Source organism: Lipotes vexillifer, unplaced genomic scaffold (genome assembly GCF_000442215.2).
Source record: "Lipotes vexillifer unplaced genomic scaffold, Lipotes_vexillifer_v1.1 scaffold59, whole genome shotgun sequence".
Taxonomy (NCBI): Eukaryota; Metazoa; Chordata; class Mammalia; order Artiodactyla; family Lipotidae; genus Lipotes; species Lipotes vexillifer.
In genome coordinates, this window is record NW_006791208.1 from 3,088,267 (window position 1) to 3,100,116 (window position 11,850).

The 11,850-nt window shown below is 54.6% G+C and overlaps 1 protein-coding gene across 3 annotated transcripts in view; it reads left to right on the plus strand.

The window, feature by feature from the left end:
* Nucleotides 1-5,510, plus strand: part of TSPAN14 (tetraspanin 14) — a 56,228-nt gene extending 50,718 nt beyond the window's left edge. The window contains exons 7-9 of one of the 3 annotated variants that reach the window (XM_007464223.1): nucleotides 838-882; nucleotides 2,674-2,793; nucleotides 3,892-5,510. In XM_007464223.1, coding sequence (XP_007464285.1) covers nucleotides 838-882; nucleotides 2,674-2,793; nucleotides 3,892-3,963 — 237 coding nt within the window. In that variant the 3' untranslated portion in view covers nucleotides 3,964-5,510. The remainder of the gene's footprint in view (nucleotides 1-837; nucleotides 883-2,673; nucleotides 2,794-3,891) is intronic. The other 2 variants (XM_007464224.1, XM_007464225.1) reach the window with 2 other exon arrangements.
* The last annotated feature ends 6,340 nt before the right edge of the window (nucleotides 5,511-11,850 follow it).

The following is an 11,850-nucleotide window of genomic DNA, read 5'->3' on the forward strand; positions in this document are numbered from 1 at the left end:
CCCCAACCGCCGATTTTTTGGCCACGCTGCACGGCTTATGGGATCTTAGTTCCTTGACCAGGGATTGAACCTGGCGCCACAGCAGTGAAAGCGCCGAGTCCTAACGAATGGACTGTCAGGGAATTCCCTTGGGTGTCCTTGAAGGAGCACTGAATGTTTGCCCAAACCTAGCCTGAGCAGAAGGGAGCCCCTACGGCCGTCAGTACCGTCACACTGCCTGGTGCTGGGCCACAGGGCTCTGGGTGCGTTCCCCAGCCCGGGAGGGGCTCAGGTCTGCAGAGGCTGCACAGCGGTGTCTGACATCTCCACTGTGACTGTGAAATCTTTAGCAAGTGTAGCATTTCCCTTCTAGCTCAGGGATAGGCAGACAACGACCCCTGCACCAGATCTGGCCTGCTGTCTGTTTTTGGATGACTTGTGAGCCATGAATGGTTTCAGCCGTTTTAAGTGGTTGAAAATAAATCAAAAGAAGGATAATATTTTGTGCCACGTGAAAATCATGAAATTCAAATTTCAGTGTCCCTAAATAAAGTGTTATTGAAATACAGCCATACCTGTTCATTTACATATTGTCAATGGCCGCGTTCATGCTACAACAGCAGAGTTGAATAGTAGCTCCGTAGGTGGGTTTGAAATATTTACTGTCTTGCCCTTCGCACAAAAAATTTGCCAACCTTTGTCCTAGCGTGGAAGGTTAGTTGGCAGCATGATGGAAGGGCATGAGCTGTAATGGAATTGGTGCAGGTGTTTGCTGGTGTTTGGTTGTGACTTTCCTAGAGCTTTCTACCACCGGCTTCTGGAGCACAAAAATGACTAATCTTTCTGCTTTTCTTACAGCAAAAAGTTGTGAACACACAGTGTGGCTATGATGTCAGGACTCAGGTGAGAGCTCAATGCATATGACCTTGAATTCTTCAGGCTTATTCTCTAGGGTCCAACTTCCCGATTTAGCACAAGTGCAAATTGGAGTGGGAAAGCCGGGGGAGACTAAGCTCAGAGGTGCCACCTGAGCTGGGAACCAGGCAAGCGGGAGCACACGGCCACGCACACGCCTTCCCTGAGCCGCTGGCAAGACAAGATTCATGGGAACAGTAATGGGTGTGATTTCAAGCTCTGTGAACCATAGTCACAAAATCTAGCAGTTGCTACGTTAGTGGAAATAAGATGGATGAAAGTTTGGGGGAACAAAGACGACATGTTTAAGAGGCCCTTGGAGTCCCAGGAGGTGTCTGCTATGTAGGGGTTCAGGATGGAGTTGCAGGAGGCACATGGCTTGGTCCAGCCGCCATTATGGAGGCGATGCTGACAGGGAGGGAGATAGGCTCAGGGCAGGAGCAGGGCTCGGCCCTCTAAGGGCTTCCTCAGGCCGTACGGAGTGTGCGCTTGGACGTGAAGCGGCGAGGACCCACCCCAGTCCTTGCTCTGGTGGCCTCTGGTGATGTGAATGACAGCTGTTCTGAAGGAGAGGGATCTCGAGGAAACTGCAGGCACCCCGCTGTTGGCCGTGGACACTAGGGATGGGACCCTTCAGCCTGGGAAACCTCAGCTCCCTCTGCAGTGAGCTCCGCTTCATGGCGATGGGCCTGTGTCAGCATCAGCTTCTTCAGTGACCAGTTTCCTCGCCACTTGCATCAGTTGCCAGGGCTGCTATAAAAAAGTACCCAGGCCCTGCGGTTAACATAACAGAGATTTAATTTTCTCATAGTTCTGGAGGTTAGAAGTCTGAGGTCAAGGTGTCAGCAGTGTGGGTCCCTTCTGAGGCCCCTCTCCTTGGCTTGGATGGTGCCTCCTCTTCCCTGTGTCCTCACATGGGCTTCCCTCTGTGTCTGTCTGTGTCCTAATCTCTTCTCACGAGGACACCAGTCATATTGGATTAGGGCCAACTCCAATGACCTCACTGTAACTTATTTACCTCTTTAAACAGCCTCTCTCCAAATACAGTCACATTCTGAGGTCTTGGGGGTTAACACTTCAACACAGGAATTTTAGGGGGACATAATTCAGCCCCTAACACTGCTAATGAATGAATGTTCCGTCAGTGCTTCATGGGTGAGGCTGATAGGGGAGGGGGGCCGGGGCTGACTACTGTGTTCAGGGTGGGTGAGGACACGGTGTCTGCCGAGGCCACATCCCTGTGTGCTGACTGAGCCTCCGCTAGGGTCGACTTCAGCCTGTTCCGGCTGGCTCTGCTTCTTGGAGCCAGGCTCACCTGGGCTCGGGGGCACACTCTGAGAAGCCATTGTCCCTTCCCTCTCCTGACTCAGAAGGCGCTGAACCCTCTTTCCCCAGTTTCTCTCGTTAAGGCACATTTTCCTTCCCCAAGCCCTCATCCCCCTCCCCTTTCTCCAGACGTGGAGGTGTGTCGAGCAAGCTGACCTTGAAATCTGTGGAGGCCCCTAAGAGAAAGGGGTTAAAGAGCACAGCCAGGGAGCCTTTGCTTAGACGGGTTATAAAATGCGAACTGCCCGGGGATGGGCAGAGACCGAGGCAAATAGACGTGTTTCTCCTGGAGAGTTCTGTCTGTCCATCTGTCCTCTGCACCAGCCTCCCAGATCCCTCGTTCCCCCCCGCCACCCCGAGCTTTGCTCTGCCCCCGGCGGGAGCCCTCTGGGGATCCAGGGTGGGGACGGCCTGCGTGTCTCGGGCTCAGGCCGCTGTCCTGTTTCCCTGCAGCTGAAGAGCAAATGGGACGAGTCCATCTTCACGAAAGGCTGCATCCAGGCGCTGGAGGGGTGGCTCCCACGGAACATCTACATCGTGGCCGGCGTCTTCATCGCCATCTCACTGCTGCAGGTTTGCCCCCACTGCCCTTCGTGGCTTCCTCTCCCCTTGTGGCCGCACCTGTTCCCTTGAGCCAGATTTTACACTGGGAAAGATGCTGGTGGCTGAGGGCGCGTGAGGCCCGGGGTGAGTAGGCTGCCTAGTGTCTCCCGGGAGAAGAACTGGTGGGAGAAAGTCAAGAATTCAGTGAATCAGAAAAACCAGGAGTTTTTCCAGGGTTGCCCAGGGCTGGGAGGAGAAGCCGGCAGCCCCCCAGGCAGCCTCGGAGGCAGCTGCGGCTGCTGCTCTGTGGAAAACGCACCATTTAGAAAATGTTCGGCTCTGGCCTTGCCTTGAAGAGGGTGACTGGGGTGGACTCGGGGTCACCAGCCATCCACGCACCTTTTTCCTCCTTCACTCAGTGGTTGACTGATCTCAAAGGAAGGCCGAGAGACAGAAGCATCTGGAAAAGAAAGAAAAAAATTTACTTGCAAAGCAGGCAAGGATCTCTTACTTCAGAAGGCCTGGCCCATCAGATACCAGCCACTAGAGGGATTTAAAGTGGGGGGTGAGGGGAGCAGAATTCCTCAGGTCACCAAGTTCACATTAGTCTGTTCCTGGTAGGAAAACATCAGCCTTCCCACGTGATTATCCTGGTCACTGAGGTCGGGGTGTAGCTTCAGACACCAGTATGGCCCAAATCGGGGACAGTCTCGTTTTTATGGTGGAATCCAGGTTTACAGGAAACATTCGAGGTTTGGTATCTGGGGAATCAGAACCAGTCAGGGTGACCCTGTCAGTTTCCATTTCACCCCGGGTACAAAGCGAGTCGCGGCCTGTGATGTGGGATGTGCGTGGTCATGTTGCAGGCAGGGCAGAACATCCATTTTGCTTCTGTGGTGCCTGCTGTTTGCCCCTTCTAGGCTTTAGGGAAGATCCCACTGTTTTTCACGCAGCAAAGCAGAGCCCGGGCTCATTTGTTTTAACTGTGGGTTGGTCTCGTTTGGCCACGTGCCCAGTTGCAGCCTCTGCGTGTGGGTGTGGAGGTGACGGGAAGTGCGGGGTGCCCTGCCCCACCTCCCCCTCGGCCCCGATGCTGACGGCCGCTGCCTCTGCCGGCTTTGTTGTCAGATATTTGGCATCTTCCTGGCGAGGACCCTGATCTCGGACATTGAGGCAGTGAAAGCAGGCCACCACTTCTGAGGAGCCACAGGTGGGCAAGCAGAGCTGAGCCACGCCGTGGAGGCCGAAGCCCTTCACCGCCATCAACTTCACGTCCAGAGGGAGAGAAACGGACGCACCCAGCCCGAGCCAGCACCCCGCCTGCAGCATCCGCGTGACATGATCTCTCTGTTTCTGCTTGCCGGTGCTGGAGACCCAGGGGCCCCCTCTCACCTGCACAGACTTGTGACCAGCAGCCCCGCTGGGGTCTGCCTGGAGTCGGAGGGTATGTCTTTAAGTGGGGGAGGTGACTCTGAGGGACAGACGGCTCTGGTGGCTGCACCCTGGCCTCCTCACCGCTCATGTCATTGGTGCTGGCCTAGGGGGCAGCCACACCTTCTGTGGCCCTCTGAGTGCCAGGGGGGCCCGCAGCATCTGCACAGGTCGGGGTGTTGGCCGGATCCTCGGCCATGTCAAGTGAAGTAAGCCTGAGCCAGTGCGGGGGCTGGTGCCATGGGAGTGCCTCGTGCATCGTGCCCCGGCGCCCAGGGCGGGAACTGTCTCCAGCCTCAACAGCATTATGCCCTGAGGGCACGAGGGGGCAGTGGGCATGGCTCTCCTGCGGAGTCAGCTCTCCTTTTCCTGAAGTGTGTAAATAGTTTATTTATAGGGCAAGAATGTTCTCACACCACATCTTCATTTCCTCTGGCATTCTCCTCTCGACAGCCTTACGCGGCGTCTGGGACTGACGCCGTCCCTTTCAGTTCCCTTGAGTGTCCCATGAACCAACTCCAGCAGCTTCTCTGTATCACCCCTAGTAACCCAGCTGCACATACATGCTCCCCCTTCGTCTGTGCACCCCCAACATGCATACCCCCACTCCCCTCCCCACTTGGCCTCACTGTCTTCTGGTCTTGGTGCTACTGAAACTGTTACCCGGAACTTGAATCGTGATCCTGACCCTCCCCCACTGCAAGGCCGGGGAGCCCCAGCCAGAGATGGCCAGCTGGACACCTTTGGCCAGGGCTCCTCTCCAGGCCACATGCTGAGGGCCGGCTGGCCGGCCTGGCATTCGCCTCTCCCTGGAAAGAGAAGCCCCGTAGCCAGGCCCCTGGGCCGAGCCACGGACCCCAGCCTGCAGCTGTGTAGAGGCTCGGACGTTTCGTTGCTCACTTTCATGGTGACCTTCTACCCCCTGACGGAGATATCTGTGGTCACCGTGTCCACCCTTCCTGTAGCTACTGGGGGCTTGCTGTTGGAAATGAAGTCTGTCTTATGTACTGAATAACCCCCCAGGCGTAGCTGGGGCGTTCGTACATCTTTGGCTGGTCTACACTCTAACGCCTCTCTGGATCTTGTACCAGTTCTGTCCTCATCGTTCAGGGATGGAGTGCCACCTTCACACACTTGCCGAAGTGTACATGCTAATGTGGTATATACTGGTGGGTGTTTGTTGATGATGTTGGTTTTGTTTTGTGTTTTTACAGTTTTCTCTGTAGACTAGGGGAAGGAGAATGCTTGTGTTTTTAGGAAGTGTGATGCTTTTCTTTGACTGCCAAACTCTTTTATGGAATATATCTTTATATTAATGCTGTTGTTGTGATTGTTTTTGTTTTGGGTCACATCAAGATGGCATTAAGCATCTCAGTGGTAAACTCGGCTGCCGAGGGAAACAGTGGAATCGGGTGTGGGTAGGCATGACGGGAAGGTAGGTGGTTGGCACAATCTGAAATAAATTTCATCGGGTGATTTTTTTTTTTTAGATTCTGTGTGCCACTTTCAGTGATTCTTTGTGTGGAGGTTACACCTGGAACAAGCTGGCTTGTGGCTTAGTTATGCCCAGCTGGAAGCATAAGGTAGAACTTTGACTCCATAGGCCCGGAGGAAATGTTATTTTACGTTATAACTGTACAGCCCCAGGCAGTAAGGTCCAGGCAAAAGAGCTTGGGGACACTGGGTTGGAATCTGGGCACTGCCACTGCATGAGCTGTGTGTCTTGGACCTGCTGGCCCATCTATGGAGGAGGTTAGTGGCAGTGCCAGGTACATCTGACCCAGGGTGCCCTGGGGGAGTCGGTGGCCCCAGGCCCTCACCGCTGGTGTGTGGGCACCAACAGCTCCTGCTGTCCCATCTATTCACGTGGACCTGGTGCCTGGACCCCTTGCAAGTGTCTTCAGAGGTCACAGCCCAGTTCAGGGTGAAGTCTAGCTGTGACTTTTTCAGAGTTTGGGTTTGTTTTCCAATTAGTTTACGAAACTTGCTGGCTCTTTCAGCCATCTCGTCTGACTCTGAGTTGGATGAGAACAGCAAAGAAGTGCAGGATAAGGGGTGCTCACGTGGCATCTCCAGCACACTGGGCTCCCTCCATGGAGCCACAGTGCAGCCCTCCCAGTCACTCCCTGCCCAGCCTACCCTGAGTCTCCAGCCACTCCCTGTCCTCTCAGACTGAGATAGAGGCCAGCCTGTGCCTCTGCACTTCCCCTCCTGGCCCCCCCACACACTCTCGCTTTGAAGTTTCAGGGTCTTTGCTTATCCTTCCTGTGACCCTCCTGCCCACCTCCTCCTGGGTCTTCTGAACTGTTATCTTTCCCGCCTGCTGTCCTCGCCCCATCCCACGTAGCCCCATCCCAGAAAGCTTGCCTTGGCCCACTTGCCCTCTTACCAGCCCACGCCCCACCACTGCTTTCCTTCCCAGGCGGCTGCTCGTCCGGTCTCTGTCCCCCTCCCACCATCACCCAGTATTCTCCTCACTTGACTGAAAGCCACACATCCCAGTCACCGGCCTTCATCCCTCTTGGCCTCTGCAGCACCTGGCGCTCTGGACCACCCCATCCTCAAAGTCCTCTGCTGCCGCCAGGGCTCTCAGGTCTCCTCTCCCGCCCATCCTTGTCCCACCTTCAGCTGCACCTGCCAGGGCTCACCTGTCTCCTGGGGCTCCCTTGCCCCCAAGGCAGGGCTGTGAGCCGGGCAGGAAAGCCATCTGTGCTGGTGCATGAGACTGTGCTGGTCTTCTCCACGTGAATAACAATAAAAATTAATGGATCCAGAACTTCCTGGAGCATAGGAAGTACACAGAGTACCTAACAGTTAAAAACTGATTGTCTGGCTTCCCTGGTGGCGCAGTGGTTGAGGGTCCGCCTGCCGATGCAGGGGGACGCGGGTTCGTGCCCCGGTCCGGGAAGATCCCACGTGCCGCAGAGCATCTGGGCCCGTGAGCCATGGCCGCTGAGCCTGCGCGTCCGGAGCCTGTGCTCCGCAGCGGGAGAGGCCGCAGGGGTGAGAGGCCCGCGTACTGCAAAAAAACCCCCAAAAAAACCCTGATTGTCACCAGAAGAGCTCGGGGAAGCCATTTTTATGCTCAAATCATGAGGTACGTTGCTGATCAAGGATTTGGAAGAGCTGGGTTGAAACTCTGGGAGGCTCTTGCCCCTGAACCTGCACCTGCAACTAAAATAGGAGGTTGGGTGCCTGCCAGCTCCTGATTCTGAACCTCTGCTTGGTGCCTGCTGAGCAAAACCAGCACCAAGGGCACGACCGAGAAGCATCAGTGTCCTGAGGATGAGCCAGTTACTGGGCTCTGAGGCACGTTTGACAAGCAGCTGGAGGAAGAGTGCGGATCCCCGTCTCTATACCTGGATTTGGGTGCCTGGTTTGGTTTGGGGGGGCCTTTGGGGGAGCATGATGTCATCCCCAAAGAGCTCAGCCCCACCCTGTGCTGGAGGCCCTGGCTCTGAGCAGCAGCAAGCTCACTTCCTCGCATGGCCAGAGCTGCCATCCACCCAGCAAGCCTGCTGGGCGGTGAGGGATCGGGCATAGCTTTCTCTTCAGGAGATACTACTTGGGGGCTGCCACTGGGGCAGTAATGGGCGTGCCTGTGAGTGTAGGCCACTGCAATCTTAGGGACCCCAGGGGAGAGCTCCCCAGAAGAGGAGGCGGGGGTGAGAGGCCAGCAGAGGACAGAGGGACTCAGTCTCGGCAGTAGGGACCACCTGATCGCTTCTTGGCCGGCAAGCTCAGAGTGTGGACTGCAGAGGCACAGAGAAAGGGGAGGGGCTGTTACCGTGGTCCCAGCACCCAGGGCATCCTCCTGCCCAGGTGTCAGGAGCTCAGCTCTGTCACCTTGTGGTCCAGTGCCCTCAGCTGTCCCCGGTGAGTGGGGTGGCTGTATGACCTGCATGGGTGGGCGCTTTCTAGCTCTAGGGTCATGTGAGGTGTCTGGCCACAGGGTTTGTAGGATATCGGCCCCCAAACTGTGGTAACCTGTCCCCAGGGATAAATCTTGGTACAGGTGTTTCCACGTGCTTGTCTGTCATCCAAGAGGATGCCTCCCAGCCTTCCAGGGCAGACTGGGCCTCCTGCAGTTCCTTTCTCCTTCATCTGGGTGCTCTCTCCAAAAATCCAGAGAATTATACAACTTTAGGTCCTTTTTAGCTCCTTGTAAACTCAGTAAGACCTGGCTTTTCCTCCTCAAAGGCTACAATAAAGGTAGATTCATTCTCAAAATGCTTTTGGGGTCTCCAGGACACCTCAGGAAAACCTGATGTGGGCACTATAGAATGGCAATGGCAGTATAACTTTGGGAAGGAGAAAGTTAAGGCTACATGCAAATGGTTACTGTTCTGGTGGACTTACCAATTTTAGAGACTCCAGGTTTGTAAAAGGAGGAAGTCTATGCCTTATAAAGGTCTGGAAGAGTTATTTCTTCACTCTGCTTTCTTCCCGTGCTCTGCATCTTGTACATCAGCAGGGGCTTCAAAACCATGGCTTAATAACTACCAAACTAAATTATCCCCTTGGACTGTAATTTTATTACCTCAAAGGGCTCTTAAACTAATCTTTTTTTCAGTATAAGTAGAAGCAATCCGAGCACAGAGTGTAAAAAGTATGTGTCCTGTTTTCCAGAGGCATCCACTATTAAGTACCCTCCTAGGAAATGTCCATGCATATTCAAATGAGAATTTTCCACACAAATGCGAATTGTGTTTTACAATGAGTTTTACTCAGTGTATCTAAGAAATATTTCTCTGTGGCTGTATACGCATCCACAGTGTGTTTTCACAGTCCACTGCAGGACTGCCATGAGTGAATGAACCTTGCTCTGGAGCGGGGATTATGTTTACAGTCACAGGTAACAGAAAACCCAGTTGAAACTGGCCTAAACAATGAAGGGAGGCTTTTGGCTCCTGAACCTGGAAAGTCCAGAGGTGGGGTGACTTTAAGGGTTTGATCTGAGTGACTCAGTGATGCAAGCGCCGAGGATCCGGTTTCCTTTCCCCTGTCTGCTCTGCCTGTCACAGTGTTCCCATCACCCGAGGCAGAGGGAGGCAAGACCCCACCAAGGACCACCTTGAGCCTCTGGTGAGGAAGGCATGGTGGTCCCATTGAGGGAAGCCCCCCGTGCCCCAGCCCCCTGTGCTTGTCCATCCCGCTGAAACCACGTGGTGGGGAAACCAGGCTCCTATGGGAGGAGATGGACATGGGGAAGGCTGCCAACCACCCCCATTAACTCCTGTGGGTGGACGTTTCAGTTACGGGGTGTTTTGCTCTTACAAGGGCTTATGAGAACCCCACGGTATTTTGTTATTAGAATTACTTCCTAGAAGGTTTTATAAGAAAAACATGTTTTTAAACAAGTTCTCCAGGGAGGTGGGCTGGCTTCACAATGAGCGGCTACTCGGGGCTGGTGTGTGTGAGGGCGGCCTGAGCACCAGGGATGTACGGGCTGTTTCTGGGCCAAGAGGGGTAGTTGGGAGTGGGGCGGTGACGTCTCCTCCAGTAGCCTGTGGCCTGCAACGGCACAGCTTCCATAGGGAGGCTCAGCAAGGTGGCCCTGCAGTCCGCCTTTGCCTTCGGAGATAGCTGGTCGTGTGGGAGAGCAGTGGTTTGGGTGGCATCCCTGTGTACCGATGAAGACATGCACTGGAGATCCAGTGCCACCCCGAGCTTGCCAAGGAGGGAGCTGCAGAGCCCGGCAGACAAGCCTGCGATGGGGCTTTGGGGTCCAGATGGCTCACTGCCTGGTTGCTGGAGAAGGGCAGCACACTCCGGTGGGCTCTGCCTGCCCACGTGGCCACTTCCCCAGACAGGCAGCTACGTGCCAGAGGCAAAACTAGACAGTGAACCCAGGGTAAGTGGGGAAGGGAGAAGGGGGGGTCTTGGCCCTGTGGGGCTGCATTCCCAGGGAGACCCGGTGGGGTTGCGGTGTATCTGTTTCCTCTATAGCACCAGGCAGACTGCTTTGGACTAAGGATTAAGTAAGGCCTGTGCTGTAGTGGGAAGAGCACTGAGCCCGAGTTTGAGCTGGGGCTCGAAAACAAACAGAAATCACGCGCACACACGCGCAAACCCAAAACACCTTAGTGCCTCAATGTTTTCATCTGTCAAGTGGAGGTCATTTTCTTTCTTTATTTCACAAAGTTTCTGGCAGCATTTGATGAGTTCGTGTAGATGAGAGCTTGGTAAACTTGGCAGGTGTTATCGACTCCGCAGCCACCTACTACTCACTAGCCTTGTGGCCTTTAGCAAGTTACTTAACCTCTTTGAGTCTTTTTTTTTTGTAAAATTGGGAAAAAAACACCCCAACACAGGGTTGTTTCAAGGATTAAATGGGATGAGGTGGGTAAAGCGTTTTGACATAGGTCTAGATTACTTAGGAGGCACCCCCCAAAATTACTGCTAATGCAATTATTGAAGAAATTTTATCTGTAACTACCAGTCCCCACCAGGCTTATCTGCCTGGGTTACGTGAAATACAGCTCAAGTTCCCAGCCAGACTGAAATGAAAAGACCCACTTCCCTGTCCTTTCAGGAACAAGGCTTAGATCTGTGGGGAGCTCAGCAGGCATCTGGAATTCAAGGTCTGTTTGTTTGCTTTCTGTGTCATGGGGGTGGGGAAGGGGGAGAAGGGGTTTCTTCTTGCCTGGGGTGTGGATCCTGCCAGAAATCAACACAGCCTGAGAAGTCGTTCCTGGAGCCCCCAGAGGAAGCAGAGTGGTCCTCACCTGTCGAGGGGGCCAGGCCATCTGCAGAGGCCGCCCGAGGGAGCCAGCAGAGGGCCACAGCCTGCCTTCAAGGGCTCCAGGGGGGAAGGTCTGGGGGAGAACAGGGGTTAGAGGAGCTTGGATGGGAAAGAAGAAAGGGCCGGAATAGATGCTCTGAAACCAGCAAGATGACATGTTTGGACAGGATGGGGAAGGTCTTGGCTGGGGAGACCCCATCTGGTCCCACTCATGGTAAGGACAACAGAGGCTCAGGGAAGTGCTGGGACCCACCCGAGGCCTCAGAGTGAGGCGCTGAGTCCAGGAGGTGGTCCGTGCCATCTCCCACCTCTGACAAGTGAGGGTGTGCATCCCTGAAGCAGGGCAGCCTCAGCAGGACTGGAAGAGTGTGTGTGTGTGTGTGTGTGTGTGTGTGTGTGTGTGTGATGCTGGGACCCACCCGAGGCCTCAGAGTGAGGCGCTGAGTCCAGGAGGTGGTCCGTGCCATCTCCCACCTCTGACAAGTGAGGGTGTGCATCCCTGAAGCAGGGCAGCCTCAGCAGGACTGGAAGAGTGTGTGTGTGTGTGTGTGTGTGTGTGTGTGTGTAAGACATGTGCATGGAGCCCTGCTGTGCTAGCCCAGGCCCCCAGGAAAAAAATCTTTGTGTCTAAGACCATGTGGGTTTTATTCAGAGCCCCATGTCCCCGTCCGCTCCTGCAGACGCGTTGAACTTGTCTTCTGTTCCTCCAACCCTAAATCCCAACCACACCCAGCCGGCTCCTCCCCGTCTTGCCCATCTCAGCTGAGGGGACCACCATCCACCCAGGGGCCAAATCCAGGAGTGTGGGTATCACCTGGGCTCTGAGGATGAAATCGGCTCCTCCACAGTCAACAGAACATCCGGTCACCTCTTCTAAAGGTTAAACCTTTCATGTGCATTCGAATAACTGC